At 36.7% G+C, this 12,959-nt stretch overlaps 2 protein-coding genes across 3 annotated transcripts in view; both read left to right on the top strand.

Moving 5' to 3' along the window:
- Positions 1-5,774, top strand: part of LOC125648376 (tRNA (guanine-N(7)-)-methyltransferase-like) — a 34,270-nt gene extending 28,496 nt beyond the window's left edge. For both annotated transcript variants that reach the window (XM_048875402.2, XM_048875401.2), the window contains exons 3-6: positions 4,233-4,417; positions 4,878-4,991; positions 5,214-5,315; positions 5,585-5,774. In XM_048875402.2, the coding sequence (XP_048731359.1) occupies positions 4,233-4,417; positions 4,878-4,991; positions 5,214-5,315; positions 5,585-5,734 (551 nt within the window). In that variant the 3' untranslated portion in view covers positions 5,735-5,774. The remainder of the gene's footprint in view (positions 1-4,232; positions 4,418-4,877; positions 4,992-5,213; positions 5,316-5,584) is intronic.
- A 6,052-nt stretch (positions 5,775-11,826) lies between these two features.
- The window catches only part of LOC125648231 (acetylcholine receptor subunit beta-type unc-29-like), a 1,662-nt gene continuing 529 nt past the window's right edge, over positions 11,827-12,959 (top strand). The window contains exon 1 of the mRNA XM_056140218.1: positions 11,827-12,959. This exon is cut by the window's right edge and continues 529 nt beyond it. Within this exon, the coding sequence (XP_055996193.1) occupies positions 12,113-12,959 (847 nt within the window). The 5' untranslated portion in view covers positions 11,827-12,112.

Below are 12,959 nucleotides of genomic sequence, written 5' to 3'. Positions count from 1 at the left end.
CAGGGATAGAGAACATGGACTCTAGGGATAGAGAGATAGGGAGTATCAACTGTTACTGCAGAGATAGAGAGTATCTACACTTAGTGCAGGGATAGAGAGTATCCACCCTTAATACAGGGATAGAGAGTATCTACACTTAGTGCAGGGATAGAGAGTATCTACACTTAGTGCAGGGATAGAGAGTATCTACACTTAGTGCAGGGATAGAGAGTATCTACACTTGGTGCAGGGATAGAGAGTATCTACACTTAGTGCAGGGATAGAGAGTATCTACACTTGGTGCAGGGATAGATAGATTGATCTGAGAAACACATACAAACTGTGTACATAGTTACAATGTGAGCTCCGCGAACTCTGGGTCGGCGGCTCAAGTCCCAGGGTAGCAATAAATAAACTGTACAGTAAATCAAGATTGAAGCGACCCTCCAGGACTATAAAAACAAATCCTAGTTCGTTATCACCAAACTTCTATATATTTAAAAAAAGATATCGTTATGTTCCTTTCATAGTGGAATAGAGATCACTTTGGAATAAGTGTGAATTCGTTACAAGTGTTTTCGTTATAAACACGTGTTACTGTATAGTGAGTATGTATTAAAACCCCACTCTTGGATATTTAGTTACATTGGGTCCATAGTTTATAATACACAGGTCTTTATTAGAATAGTAAATCCGTGGACCCTTGGTCAGAACATTCTTAAATACTTGATTCTGGGTCTACTTATCGTTTACCCTCCGTCCAATCTCTTGAGCAGTATTATTGATATAAACTTAAACGTTGACTTATGCAATAATTATGCAAATTGTGAATAAATTAGGCATGCTGTTTACATTAACAAGCATTCTGAGAGTATTGCAAAAGCCGGCGCCCCAATTTATTAGAAGGATGTCATTATATGCCATTTGGACGGATGGGCGGATGGTATTTTTAATATACCGTGAAATCTTATAATTCCTATCTCTTGTTAATAGAAGTAGCGAATCTAACGGACTCGATCAGAAATTGGCATGTCTTAAATTATGTAGATCTCACACAATATTAAAGATACAGAGAACTAGACAGTACAAGAATTAATTCAGTCAAGCATGGGGCCATTTTTTGCAATTTTTGTTAGATTAATTCAACTGTACCGAAAGTAAAAATTATTGTGTATCTATTTATTCAATAGCCACATAAAAATTCAGATTCCTGAGTTAAGGCATTGTAGAAAAAAGTCCGGAGAACTAAATTCGACACAAAGTCCCATAAATCTCGTAAAATCATTCTACTGTAACGAACCTTAAACATAATATGGCAAAAATGGTTTTCGAAATCTCAATGAATTCATATTTGACTTTTTTGTCTAGCCTCTACAGTTGTTGTCTCAGTATGTCAAGTCCTCGATACGCTTTATGCTTTGAACATTGCATATCGAATATAGGAGGATATACCATCACGGTTCCATTTGGTTTACATTATAATTTACTTCTATTTAACGCTTAAGTAGTACAACCACTGTGGTGGGGTCGCAGGCTTCAGTAGCGTGGATTGCTCCCTGGCTAATTTTACCAACCAAATGTCCTCGCTTCTTAAAAACCCAGAGGTGTGACCTAGGAGTGCAGGGCTGGAGGGGAAGCTCCGACATTCTGGGTGCGGTAGAGATTGGGATTATAAAATTCCCGAGTTCATACTCCCAGCACGGGGGTAAACTGAGCATGGGTGCCTCAACCATGTTTGTGCGATTCATGGACCCTGGGTCAGGGGTTGGGATCCCAAGCCGGGATCTATGTCTTGTATAGGCCTTTCCGAAAACGTGAGTTATCTCTCTTTGTATTCTTACATTTAGTGTGAATATGACAACTTCCGGGTAGTAACACAGTCAGACTGCGCATATATAATATATATAGTTATATTAGTATGGGCGCTGTTCAAAATCGAGAACAGTTGAAATCATTTGTACGAGTGAGTTAGAAAATGTTAATGGAAAAAAAGAAGAAGAATTTCTTGATCGAGTCGGGAGTGATTTTCGGGGGGAGGGGGGATTTTAAAAATTAAATTGGAAATCACCCAGACATTCATTTGTTTACATATGTATCCAATAACGACTGACATAATTATTTTGTAGGCAATTTTTTTTTATTATAGATATTTAAAACGTCGAGTGTCTGTGGTGAGAAGATCTTGCATACATGTAAAATGCCCCCCCCCCCTCTTTTCAAAATAAAAAAAATCAATTAAAATAGGAAATCAACGCTTTCATTGTTTTATCAGGGCTAAATTTATTCCACCACCACCAATCGACTCTTTCAAAAATAAACCAGATTGCAATCATTGGGTAACTTTCTCCAAAGTACCTGGACGTGCAAATCATTTTGTACACTGCAGCATGAAGCTAGGATTGTTAATATCAACTGATATGTTTAAAATGCAGTAAAATAGGTAACTAAATAATATTTTTTATTAATTTTGTTGAATATTGCTAGACTGATATAAATTATTTTTCATAGACCTGTGTGATCCCGGAAGGGGGGGGGGGCATATTCTCAAATGTACTCTCTGGGGGATAGGTAAGTTTCCCCCCCCCCCCCTAATACAATGCTTTTGACGTCTCTGTATCTTCCCTCTTTTATTCGTTTTAGCCCCCTTGAAATCTACTTGATTATGTATAGGCACGTATCGTGTCATAAAAGAAATTGCAATGACAGACTTAGACACCCCCTTTCGCCACAAATTTACAAAATAATTTGAGTAAAACTCCGAATATTTTACTCAAAATGGCTGTATTTACAGGTACATACTCTTGCCGACTATAAATTCAGGGTGTTCAATTATACGTTATTTTATTTTCAAAGCATTGCATGTCAGTTTAAAGATGGTTTGTGACGACGAAATTCTTTATGGTTATACTTGTATTTGAAACTGTATAAAATTTGTGGGCAGACAGCTGGAAATCTGTCAGTGGCCTCTGCTTCAATTACAAGTAGGCCTACAGGCTGGGTTAAATTTTACTCACCAATCGAAGGAGATGAACATTTTCAGAATCCAGATGTGTCAGTCCGACATACCTAGACGTACATCGTGGCAGAACTTTCATCACTGAATGTACTACATTGATATTGAACAAGTAACTTCTGATATTTTATTATAAATCTGACTGTATTAAAACACGGGCTAAAGATCCTGAGGAAATGTATGCAATATTTGATATATACTAATTTCAGTTATAAAACACGAGAAACCCTGGAAAATGGGGGGGGGGGGTTAGTTAGAATAATCTTACTGCGTCTCGGGAGAGGCCCGTCGTAGGAAATTACATCAGTTTAACGATAGAACATCCTATCGGAGAGGGGGGGGGGTGTCCTCCTCTACTTACAACATTAATTTTCTATTATTTTTACAGGCAAAGTTGGTTATTTTCACGTGTATGAAGTAAACCTATGCATTGAGATCTTTTATTAACGTTAACATATTTGTTGGCGTGATTACTGTAAAATTATACAGCATTATCTTTGCTGCCTTCTGCACTGTTGATAATGACGCTTCTCGAATATACTACCCGGAAGTCTTAACCTACTGTTACGCAAGCGTACTACGTTCCGGATCAAGGAAAGATAACTCATGTTTTCGGATTGGCCTATACCAAACACGAACCTTTCGGAAACTTCTTTAAGCTGAAACACTAAACATGTTTCATACCGATTGTTAGGCCGTTCTTTGAACACCGATTTTAATTACAGATAACTCCGTTTACCTGATCAAGATATAGGGTTCACGGTGGGTGTGACCACTCGACAAGGGATGCTTACTCCTCCTAGGCACCTGATCCCACCTCTGGTATATTCAGGTGTCCGTGTTTGCCCAGCTCTCTATTTTGTAATGCTTATAGGAGTTATGAGATTGATCACTTTTCGTATCTTCACCTTTCATCTGGTTGTATATTATAATCCTCTGCAAACAAGTATAAATTGTATATAGGAATCTGTCTGTCTGTCTGTCCCTCCGTCTTTTAATATCTGATTTGTCAATCAAGCCCACAAGTGTCTAGACCATAACTGTATGATGGAGACATTATACTCTCATACTAAGCATACTAACAGTCAATTTTACTCGATGCTTTGTTCTGACACTGAACCAAGGTGTAGTGAGATTAGAGAAAATAAAAACACGGTTTGTTTTCCTGATATTTTTTTCTTTATATTTCAATTGGCCACAAAATTGTATTCATAATTTTGTTTATTTTATTGAATTTTAGTGTCGTTGTCGCCAATATTTCCTTCCACTCTGATGCTTGGGATTGAAATTCGAGTGAAGGTGCTAGACTATGTAAAGGATAGAATCGAAGCCCTTAGAGCTCAAAATCCCGGGCAGTATACCAACATTTCCTGCATCCGATCCAACGCCATGAAGTATCTTCCAAATTTCTTCCAGAAAGGACAGGTATTGCCTGTAAACTGATTTCCCCATTCTTTAGGAATTAAAAAGTTATTTGAAATCCTCAGTGAAATCCGCTGTTCACTTGATGAATATTTTCAAATTATGCATAGAAAGAGAATGGATGAGAAATTAAAATTGATTTGATTGTACAAATTACAGAATGGGGAATTCTGTGTTGCCCATCAGCTATTATGTGTCAAGTAGTAGGGATTTGAAGGCTTCTTTTCTAATGCTTGATCTGAATGAATGACATGCTCTGTTCATGAAAAAACTCTGTTATTGGAAAAAAAAAATTTCATTTGCAGAATACTATTCTTGGAATATCCTATTAAAAAATTCTCCATATTAATTTACCACCAGCCTAATTCAACCTTATATTTCCACAGCGTGGTGAAAACCATTGACTTGATATTTGATTTGGTGTTATTTTTATTTATCTATTATTAATTTTTTCGGTTTTTAGCTGTCGAAGATGTTCTTTCTTTTTCCTGACCCACACTTCAAAAAGACGAAACACAAATGGAGAATTATCAGTCAAAGCCTTTTAGCGGAGTATGCATACGTCATACGAGTAGGGGTACGTGTCTGTTCTAATATATAGAGGCTTTCTTCTATAAGATATCGGGTTTGATTTCTCTATCCCCAGAATCGAATCTTACATTGTTAGATACTACTACGTTAAACTAAGTAAACTATTCTGAACCTTTCCTGTAAATGTGCACCCAAATCCGTTTAACTTCAAGCATAAATGAATCATGAATATGAAATGTAAGGTTTTATCTGTTGAATTGTTCTTTAGGGTCTAGTGTACACAATCACTGACGTCAAAGATCTTCACGACTGGATGACTTCCCATTTCGACCAGTTTCCATTGTTTCAAAGAGTTACTGGTGATGAGTTGGTGAGATTGAAATGTTTCCAATTCTAACAATGAAATAGTTGATTAATTTGCTCTAAAAGCATTGATTAATGCACCAGTCAGTCAATATTTATTTTGTAACGGAATTAATGCTTTTCATTTGATCTGAACTGCGTGTACGGTAGCAGTGATTATCGCATTTCGTTAATAGTCATAATCACGCATCTGACATTTTCGTTGTTCAAATGTAAAACGGAAAATAAATAAAGCACCATCAGAGACAAACATTAATTCGTAATTTAAATTGACAGGATGATGATCCGGTTGTTTCCAAATTGTACGAGAGCACGGAGGAAGGAAAGAAGGTCACGAGAAATAAGGGGGACAAGCATCTGGCCGTTTACCGGAGAATAGAGGATCCCTCCCTTTCTAATTCATCCATTTCTCATGCAATATCTTGACATGACTTCGGGTCTTTGGCAATAAATAATTCTTTTATTACAAGGAGTTGCACTATTCTTTGAGCTTTCTATGAAACACGATGATGTTGTTTGTACATATAAATACTTATATGTATTAGAAACCACCGTGCAGTCTTTAATGTGACCTATGAACCTGATATGACGAATTAGATTTGGAGTCCGTTTTACCACTGATTTTTGTCCATTAGAGATTTAATTTTAGCCTTTATTTTACCAATCATGATACTTAATTTATTGACAGTCGTCTTCCTTGGTAAGTGGTTTGGAGCAATGACACTTCACATAGTCTTTTCATGGGATGGCGATATCCATATCGATTTTATGATCAAAAGGTCTAGGTCAAGGAAATGGACACTGATATACGAAAACAATTTCCCTACAACAAGTATCACTGTTCTTCAGGTGAAAAGTGGAGCACAGGTGATTTACTCTTTCACCTGGGTTCCCAATGCCTAACTCACTCTCTCTCTCAAAAAAAAAAAAAAAAATACATCGTCCACCATCACTACTTTATATAAGTCTCATTTTAAATGTGATCGTTGGGGCGATGTCTTTCCAGCTGTTGCGCTTCATAAAGTAGGCCAGCGTGAAACGTCGTAGTTCCTACCCTCGTGGTTTTTAGTCCCCTACCGACGAAGTCGAAAGGGTCTTCAGGTTTGTGCTCCGTCTGTTCGTCCAGTTTTCCGCACTTTTTTCCCCCTCTGTTCTACGTTGCTTTGCCAAAACAAGTTACAGATCAAGTTCGAATTTCGTCTGGGTCCGTTAATTTTTCACTTAGTTATGGCCCTTGGACTTAGAAAAATAGCTTGAATTATCAGTTTTCCAGACTTAATTTTTTGTTTTTTGTGCTTGCGAATATTCATTTGGTACATTACTTTTCCATAAGTTACAGATCAAGTTCGAATTTCATCTTGGTCCGTTGATTTTTCATTAAGTTATGGCTCTTGGACGTGGAAAAATAGCATGAATTGTTAGTTTACATCCACGTTTCTTATCTCTGTAGATAAGAGTACTACACTCATTAAAACTTCTAGCATAGTAATACTACAATATAGCTAAATTATTCATGATTATCTACATGTCACAGTTTCTTGACTTGGTTAAAGACCTAAACCTAATTATAAATTTGTCTTTTTTCCTGGTTTAGTCGAATAGTAGTTGATTTCCAACCATTCCTCTCCTCCTTCCCCAATTTTTCCTTTTTAACCTACATGATGAACTTTGAATATTGTTGTGGTACAGTAATTTTTGCAACCGGTAGGGGACTATGTATTGCTATGCAATACTCTCAGAATGCTTGTTTAATTCAAAAATTAAATTCATTTTTAGCCGAGTTGCAACGAAATTGTACTCGGTTATTGGTTTTGGTGATGCGGGCGGGCGGTTGGGTGTCAACAATTGGTTTCCGGATGATAACTCGAAAAGTTTACAATCTAATCAAATGAAACTTTGATATATTGTTGGGTACCAGGTAAGGAAGACCCCTATTGATTTTGGAGAAAAATGGTCAAAGGTCAAGGTCACAGTGACCGAAAATTTCAGGAAAATTTGGTTTCTGGATGATAACTCCGAAAGTTTAAATCCAAATCAAATGAAACATTGATATATTGTTGGGTACCAGGTAAGGAAGACCCCTATTGGTTTTATAGAAAAAAGGTCAAAGGTCAAGGTCACAGTGACCGAATATAAAATGAAAATTTCAGAAACATTTGGTTTCCGGATGATAACTCAGAAAGTTTAAATCTGAATCAAATGATACTTGAAGATATTGTTATGTACCAGGTAAGGAAGACCCCTATTGACTTTGGAGAAAATAAGTCAAAGGTCAAGGTCACAGTGACCGAAAATAGATTTAAAATTCCAAAAGGATTTTGGTTTCCGGAGGATAACTCGAAATTTTTTGATTTGAATCAAATGAAACTTGGATATATTGTTGGATACCAGCAAAGCAAGGCCCCTATTGATTTTGGAGAACAAAGGTCAAGGTCACAGTGACCGAATATAGATTGAAACTTCAGACAAATATGGTTTCTGGACAGTAACTCGAAAAGTTTAAAACTGAAATTAGTTCTTCACAATTATAAATATACCACGTCATTCCTGGCTTTACAATGTATCCCATGCAACTCAGCTCATGTACCCTTGGATGCATATACTGATTTTTTAAATGTTTACGAAGAGGGGAAGTTTAAACATCTAAATATGCCATCACTTTTCTGATAGCGTGCCTAGTGTTCTCAGCTATTTATGAGTTTAAACATCTAAATATGCCATCACTTTTCTGATAGCGTGCCTAGTGTTCTCAGCTATTTATGATGTTGATAGAAAGAACCATTTGAAAATTCTAAGTAGCTGGGTTTTTGTTTTGAAGGAGAAAAAAAATTGAAGAGTTATATAATACTCATGAGGAGGGGGGAATTTGATCTCAATATGCCATCAACCTTCAGATATCACGATTTATGAAACCAGTATTTCTTTTACATTTTGAGGGAAGTTACCCTTAGATTTATAAGTAGGTGGGTGCCTACAGTATCCACACTGTACATATTTAATTCAGACCTTTATACATCTGAATATTCCAACTATCTTCAGATTTCACGCTCAAGAAAGTCAGCTACTTGTACATTGTGATGAAAGATACTCTTAAATTTCCAGTTTTCGTGACAATTTTGAGAAGTGCATGTTTGTATGAAATATGTAATTATTTCGAAAATATAGTAATACACATAACCAATATGTTATTTCAATATGCCATCAGTGCTCAGATTCCATGTTTAAAGAAATCAGGTACTGAAATATTCTAAATGGAAGTACACTTAATTTCACGCTTTTCCTGAAAACCTGAAGTACCTCTCTTTGCATTAGATTTATGTTTAATTTATGGTTATACATGACAAGGAATGATTTTGGCATCTGTATATGCCATCATTCTTCAGATACCACGCTTATGGAAATCAGCTACTTATACATTTTGATGAAAGGTCCCTTAAGGGATCAATTCAGGGTAACAAAAGAGAAGGGAAGAACAATTTCCCAGAAAGACATATACTGTTAAATTAACTCTTTTTATTCGCCGCACTTTTACATCACATGGGCTAAGCCCGTTCAGAGGAGGGGTGGGGGGTGGGGGGAGAGACTCTGTGATACCATAAATATAGAAACTAACTCTGGCCCTTCGTCCGAAACCCACGGTTGATTACGCTTCGTTCCTCTTTCCTTTCTCCAGTGGAGAAATTGGGTAAAAATAATCAAAATAAAATAAACAAAAAGAAAAAATTAAGAAAGCCAAAAAACAATGTTAATTTCCTTCTCTATGTACATGTACTATATCACAAGAGTAATGTTTTGATCAATTTTAAGGCATTCGAGATTTTAAGTGAAATGGCAGATCTTGTCAACGGTTGATGCTGCTGAGATGCTGAGGAAAAAATGAGCCGTCTACATGAAGAACATTATTCAAGTTTGAAGAAGTAGAATTGATAGGTCTGAAATCTTCCACACTAGTCTGAATTTCGCTGCTGTCTCGGACACGTAACCATCCAGTAACCTGGACCAGTGTATGTCCTGATAAACATAAGCAGATGACGTACATGTATATCTGTTATTTTCAGAACCTGTGGCTTGATTGATTGATTGTATCTTGCTTAACGTCTCACTCGAGAATTTTTCACTCATATGGAGACGTCACCAAGACCGGTGAAGGGTTTCAAAAGGCCTATGCTCGGTGCTTACGGCCATTGAGCAGTGAAGAGTTCTTTAGCGTGCCACACCTACTGTGACACGGGTCATCCGTTGTTAAGGTTATCTCCGAGAACCCGTGACATTCACACCTGATGCCGAGCGTTTGGCGATGGAACTGTCACTACCTGTTTTAACGACTTAGGTCTGTCGAACCCCGACCTTCCGCATGCGGGGTGAACGCTCTAACCTCTCGGCCACGCGGTGGTGTATTGAAACTTGGCATTTTAACTAGATTCTAGTTAAAATGCATGTTCATTCTTCATATTAAAGGCATTTTTAAAAGTGAAAGCAAATTGTAAAACGCAATGATGAATCAAGTGGAACTTCATGTATATATGAAGGTAGAAATGCACCAGGACAATAACGACTTTTTCAGCTACATGTGCCACGTATAAACATTGCTGTGTTTGCCAATCAAGAACTTCTTTGGGAAACATTAACTATACACTCCCTCGGATTTCCATTTTCATAATTCTAAGATCATGAACCAGTAACTTGTTTTATTGTTGAAAGAAAAAAAATATAAGCAAGAAAGCAATTAGCCCCATAGTGAATAAGACCGTATATTACCGTTACAATAATATGATCTTTAAGAATGCATAACATCACATGTATTGTGCTACATCGTAGTAAGGGATCTAAAAATATCCTTCGACAGTGCACGTGCAAATCCACATATTAAAGGCATTGCGAAATGTGAACAACTTATATTGCTTTTGTTTGAAGTAAAGTCATAAACTAGAACAAATACTAGTACATGTATGGATGAACTTTTTGTAAAGACTATAAACAAATCTGGCCCAATAGGTTTTTCTTTTGTTACCCTGAATTGATCCTTTCAAGTTTAACGAGGTGTGTGTTTACATGAACAGTTAGGGTTATACACATGACATGGGGTGATTTTAGTATCTCTCATTATGACATCAGTCTTCAGATATCACGCTTAAGGACCCGGAAATCGGTTACTTGTGCAGAATTTTTTAATGCATGATATCTGAAAAGTTGACATATTGGCATGCTAAAATCCTCATTCTGTATATTTAAACTGAAATGGTCAGAATTCATCATTTCTTTAATGTAAACACAAATTTATATTTTGAAAACTATAATCAGATGCATAAATTAATGGTTTCCTCAAAACCATGTATTTTTCCCTTAATTGAATATTTCTATATAGTAAATAACCGGCTACTGAACGTATAACACTCACGTGACTCAGTTTGAATGTTTATTCCTAGAAGGCACTTCGCAAAAGAAGCACGATGCTTGGAATTTCACAGCCTATTCTGATAGAAAAATGACTCTTTGCTCTCTAAATAAACCTGATAGATATTCAAACTCAGTAACCTGTTTCTTGTAAATGGTTATCAGTACTTAAAATCTTTATTCAAGTAGCTGGTTACTAGTAACCAACTTTCGTTTTTAAGTAGCCAGTTTATGGTAGCTAGTTACTAGTAACTTACTTTTCGTTTTTAAGTAGCCAGTTTATGGTAGCTAGTTACTAGTAACTTACTTTTCGTTTTTAAGTAGCCAGTTTATGGTAGCTAGTTACTAGTAACTTACTTTTCGTTTTTAAGTAGCCAGTTTATGGTAGCTAGTTACTAGTAACCCACTTTTCGTTTTTAAGTAGCCAGTTTATGGTAGTTAGTTACTAGTAGCTAACTTTAATATCTCTGTAGTAGAATTTAAAAAAAGGACTACTTCGTTTTCGGAATTTTCGACAAAAAAGCCTTGGTCTCGAATCGCCCCAAAGAGGACGAACAGGTACATGTAGTCCAGTCTTCCTGAGCAGTCATTTCTTTATGTAGTGTCTAGTAGTCAAATTCAATTTCAATCACATTAAGCGATAATACACTGGTGTTTGTTTTTTGAATATTGTATTTTTCAACCGACAACATTTGTATTTCTTTTTTTCCCCCTCAATATTCTATTCTGAACTCCTATTTCGTATTGACTCCGCTTTATCTTGCAGTTCGCTCGTTAATACACTGTATTCAATTGATTGTATTGAACCTTCCGTATCAATTAACGAAAAATAAACATGCTTTGATCTTTATGACAGAGGATCAATTAATTAATTAATTCTTTTCAATAGTTTCTATGATGATTCCTCGCAAGGAGAAAATGAAAAGGAGAAAAAGGAGTTTTATTTTCAAATACCAGTAGAAGCTAAATTATGCGGGAATGAGTAATGATATACGAATATGTAATTAACAGCACTGGGGGTGTGAAGCACGGTGGACCAAATGGGCTGTTTCATTCAGTGTTTTGAAAAATAAATTATCGTCACAACATTAGTAAACGAAGAACTCTTCGGAGGATTAAAATAACAAAAACAAACTCGTCGTATATTTAACACGAACTTAGACTTTAAAAGACTCTTTTAAGATCAAGTTTTTGAGGGGAACTGAAAACAGAAGCGACGGTCGAATACCTCTAGAAGAATTTCAATGCAGTATGAGACAAGTATGAGACAAAACAATTTTTGAGTGTGCTTTTAAAAAAAAAACACTTTGTGTTTGGATTTCTACTCGTGAGGTATTAAGTGGAAAAAAGAGATTAAAATTTGCCACCAATTTGTTCATCTGACGGACATAATCACATGTGGAGTTTACAATGAAGACTTCCTTGTCTTGGATTGTGTTGCTGATCTCTGAATTGTCAGTGTTCTCCGTTCATGCTGTTCAGTTTTCGGATGCAGAGTCACTTCTTCAAGATATCTTTTTGAACTATTCAACAGATATTCGTCCAAAACAAAACATGTCGGAAGTTCTCGAGGTGTCTCTATATCCGTTTGTGTTTTCCGTAAATGATTTTGACGAAATTTCTGGGGTTTTATCTACTGTGAGCGCATTTTCGTTGACGTGGCATGATTTCCGGTTGACTTGGAACCCGAGTAACTATGGTGGTCTAGAGAACTTTCCCGTTCCAAAGAAGAAACTTTGGGTTCCGAACATCTTTTTGATTGATCCAGCCAATAAGATGGAAGCCATTGGAGATGAAGACTTCCTCGGCAGAGTATCACATAATGGTTACGTGTCTTGGGTACCTGGAGGTATGATACAAAGTTTGTGTGAGGTTGACATGTATAAATTTCCTTTCGACACACAGACGTGTGGTTTTACTCTAGCTTTATGGGGATATTCACCATTTGAGGCTAAACTGGTTCCGCATAACAACATGTCTAACATGGATACGGCGTACTACTCCGCCAACGCTCAGTGGACATTAATGGGAACAGTTATGAATACATCTTCATTGGGAGATTACGATAATCTGATTGAACTGCAATTGATTTTGAAGAGGAAATCCATGTACTTTGTGATAAATATGCTGGCCCCTATCCTTCTCCTGTCCTTACTTAACCCCCTGGTGTTCGTTCTACCAGTTGACAGTGGAGAGCGTGTGTCCTATGCTATCACGATCTTTCTGTCCTTCGCTGTCTTCATGACACTGCTCAGCG

The sequence above is a fragment of the Ostrea edulis genome, chromosome 6, assembly GCF_947568905.1.
Source record: "Ostrea edulis chromosome 6, xbOstEdul1.1, whole genome shotgun sequence".
Taxonomy (NCBI): Eukaryota; Metazoa; Mollusca; class Bivalvia; order Ostreida; family Ostreidae; genus Ostrea; species Ostrea edulis.
Note: the sequence above shows the minus strand (reverse complement) of the source record. Positions and strands in the feature narration are given on the sequence as shown.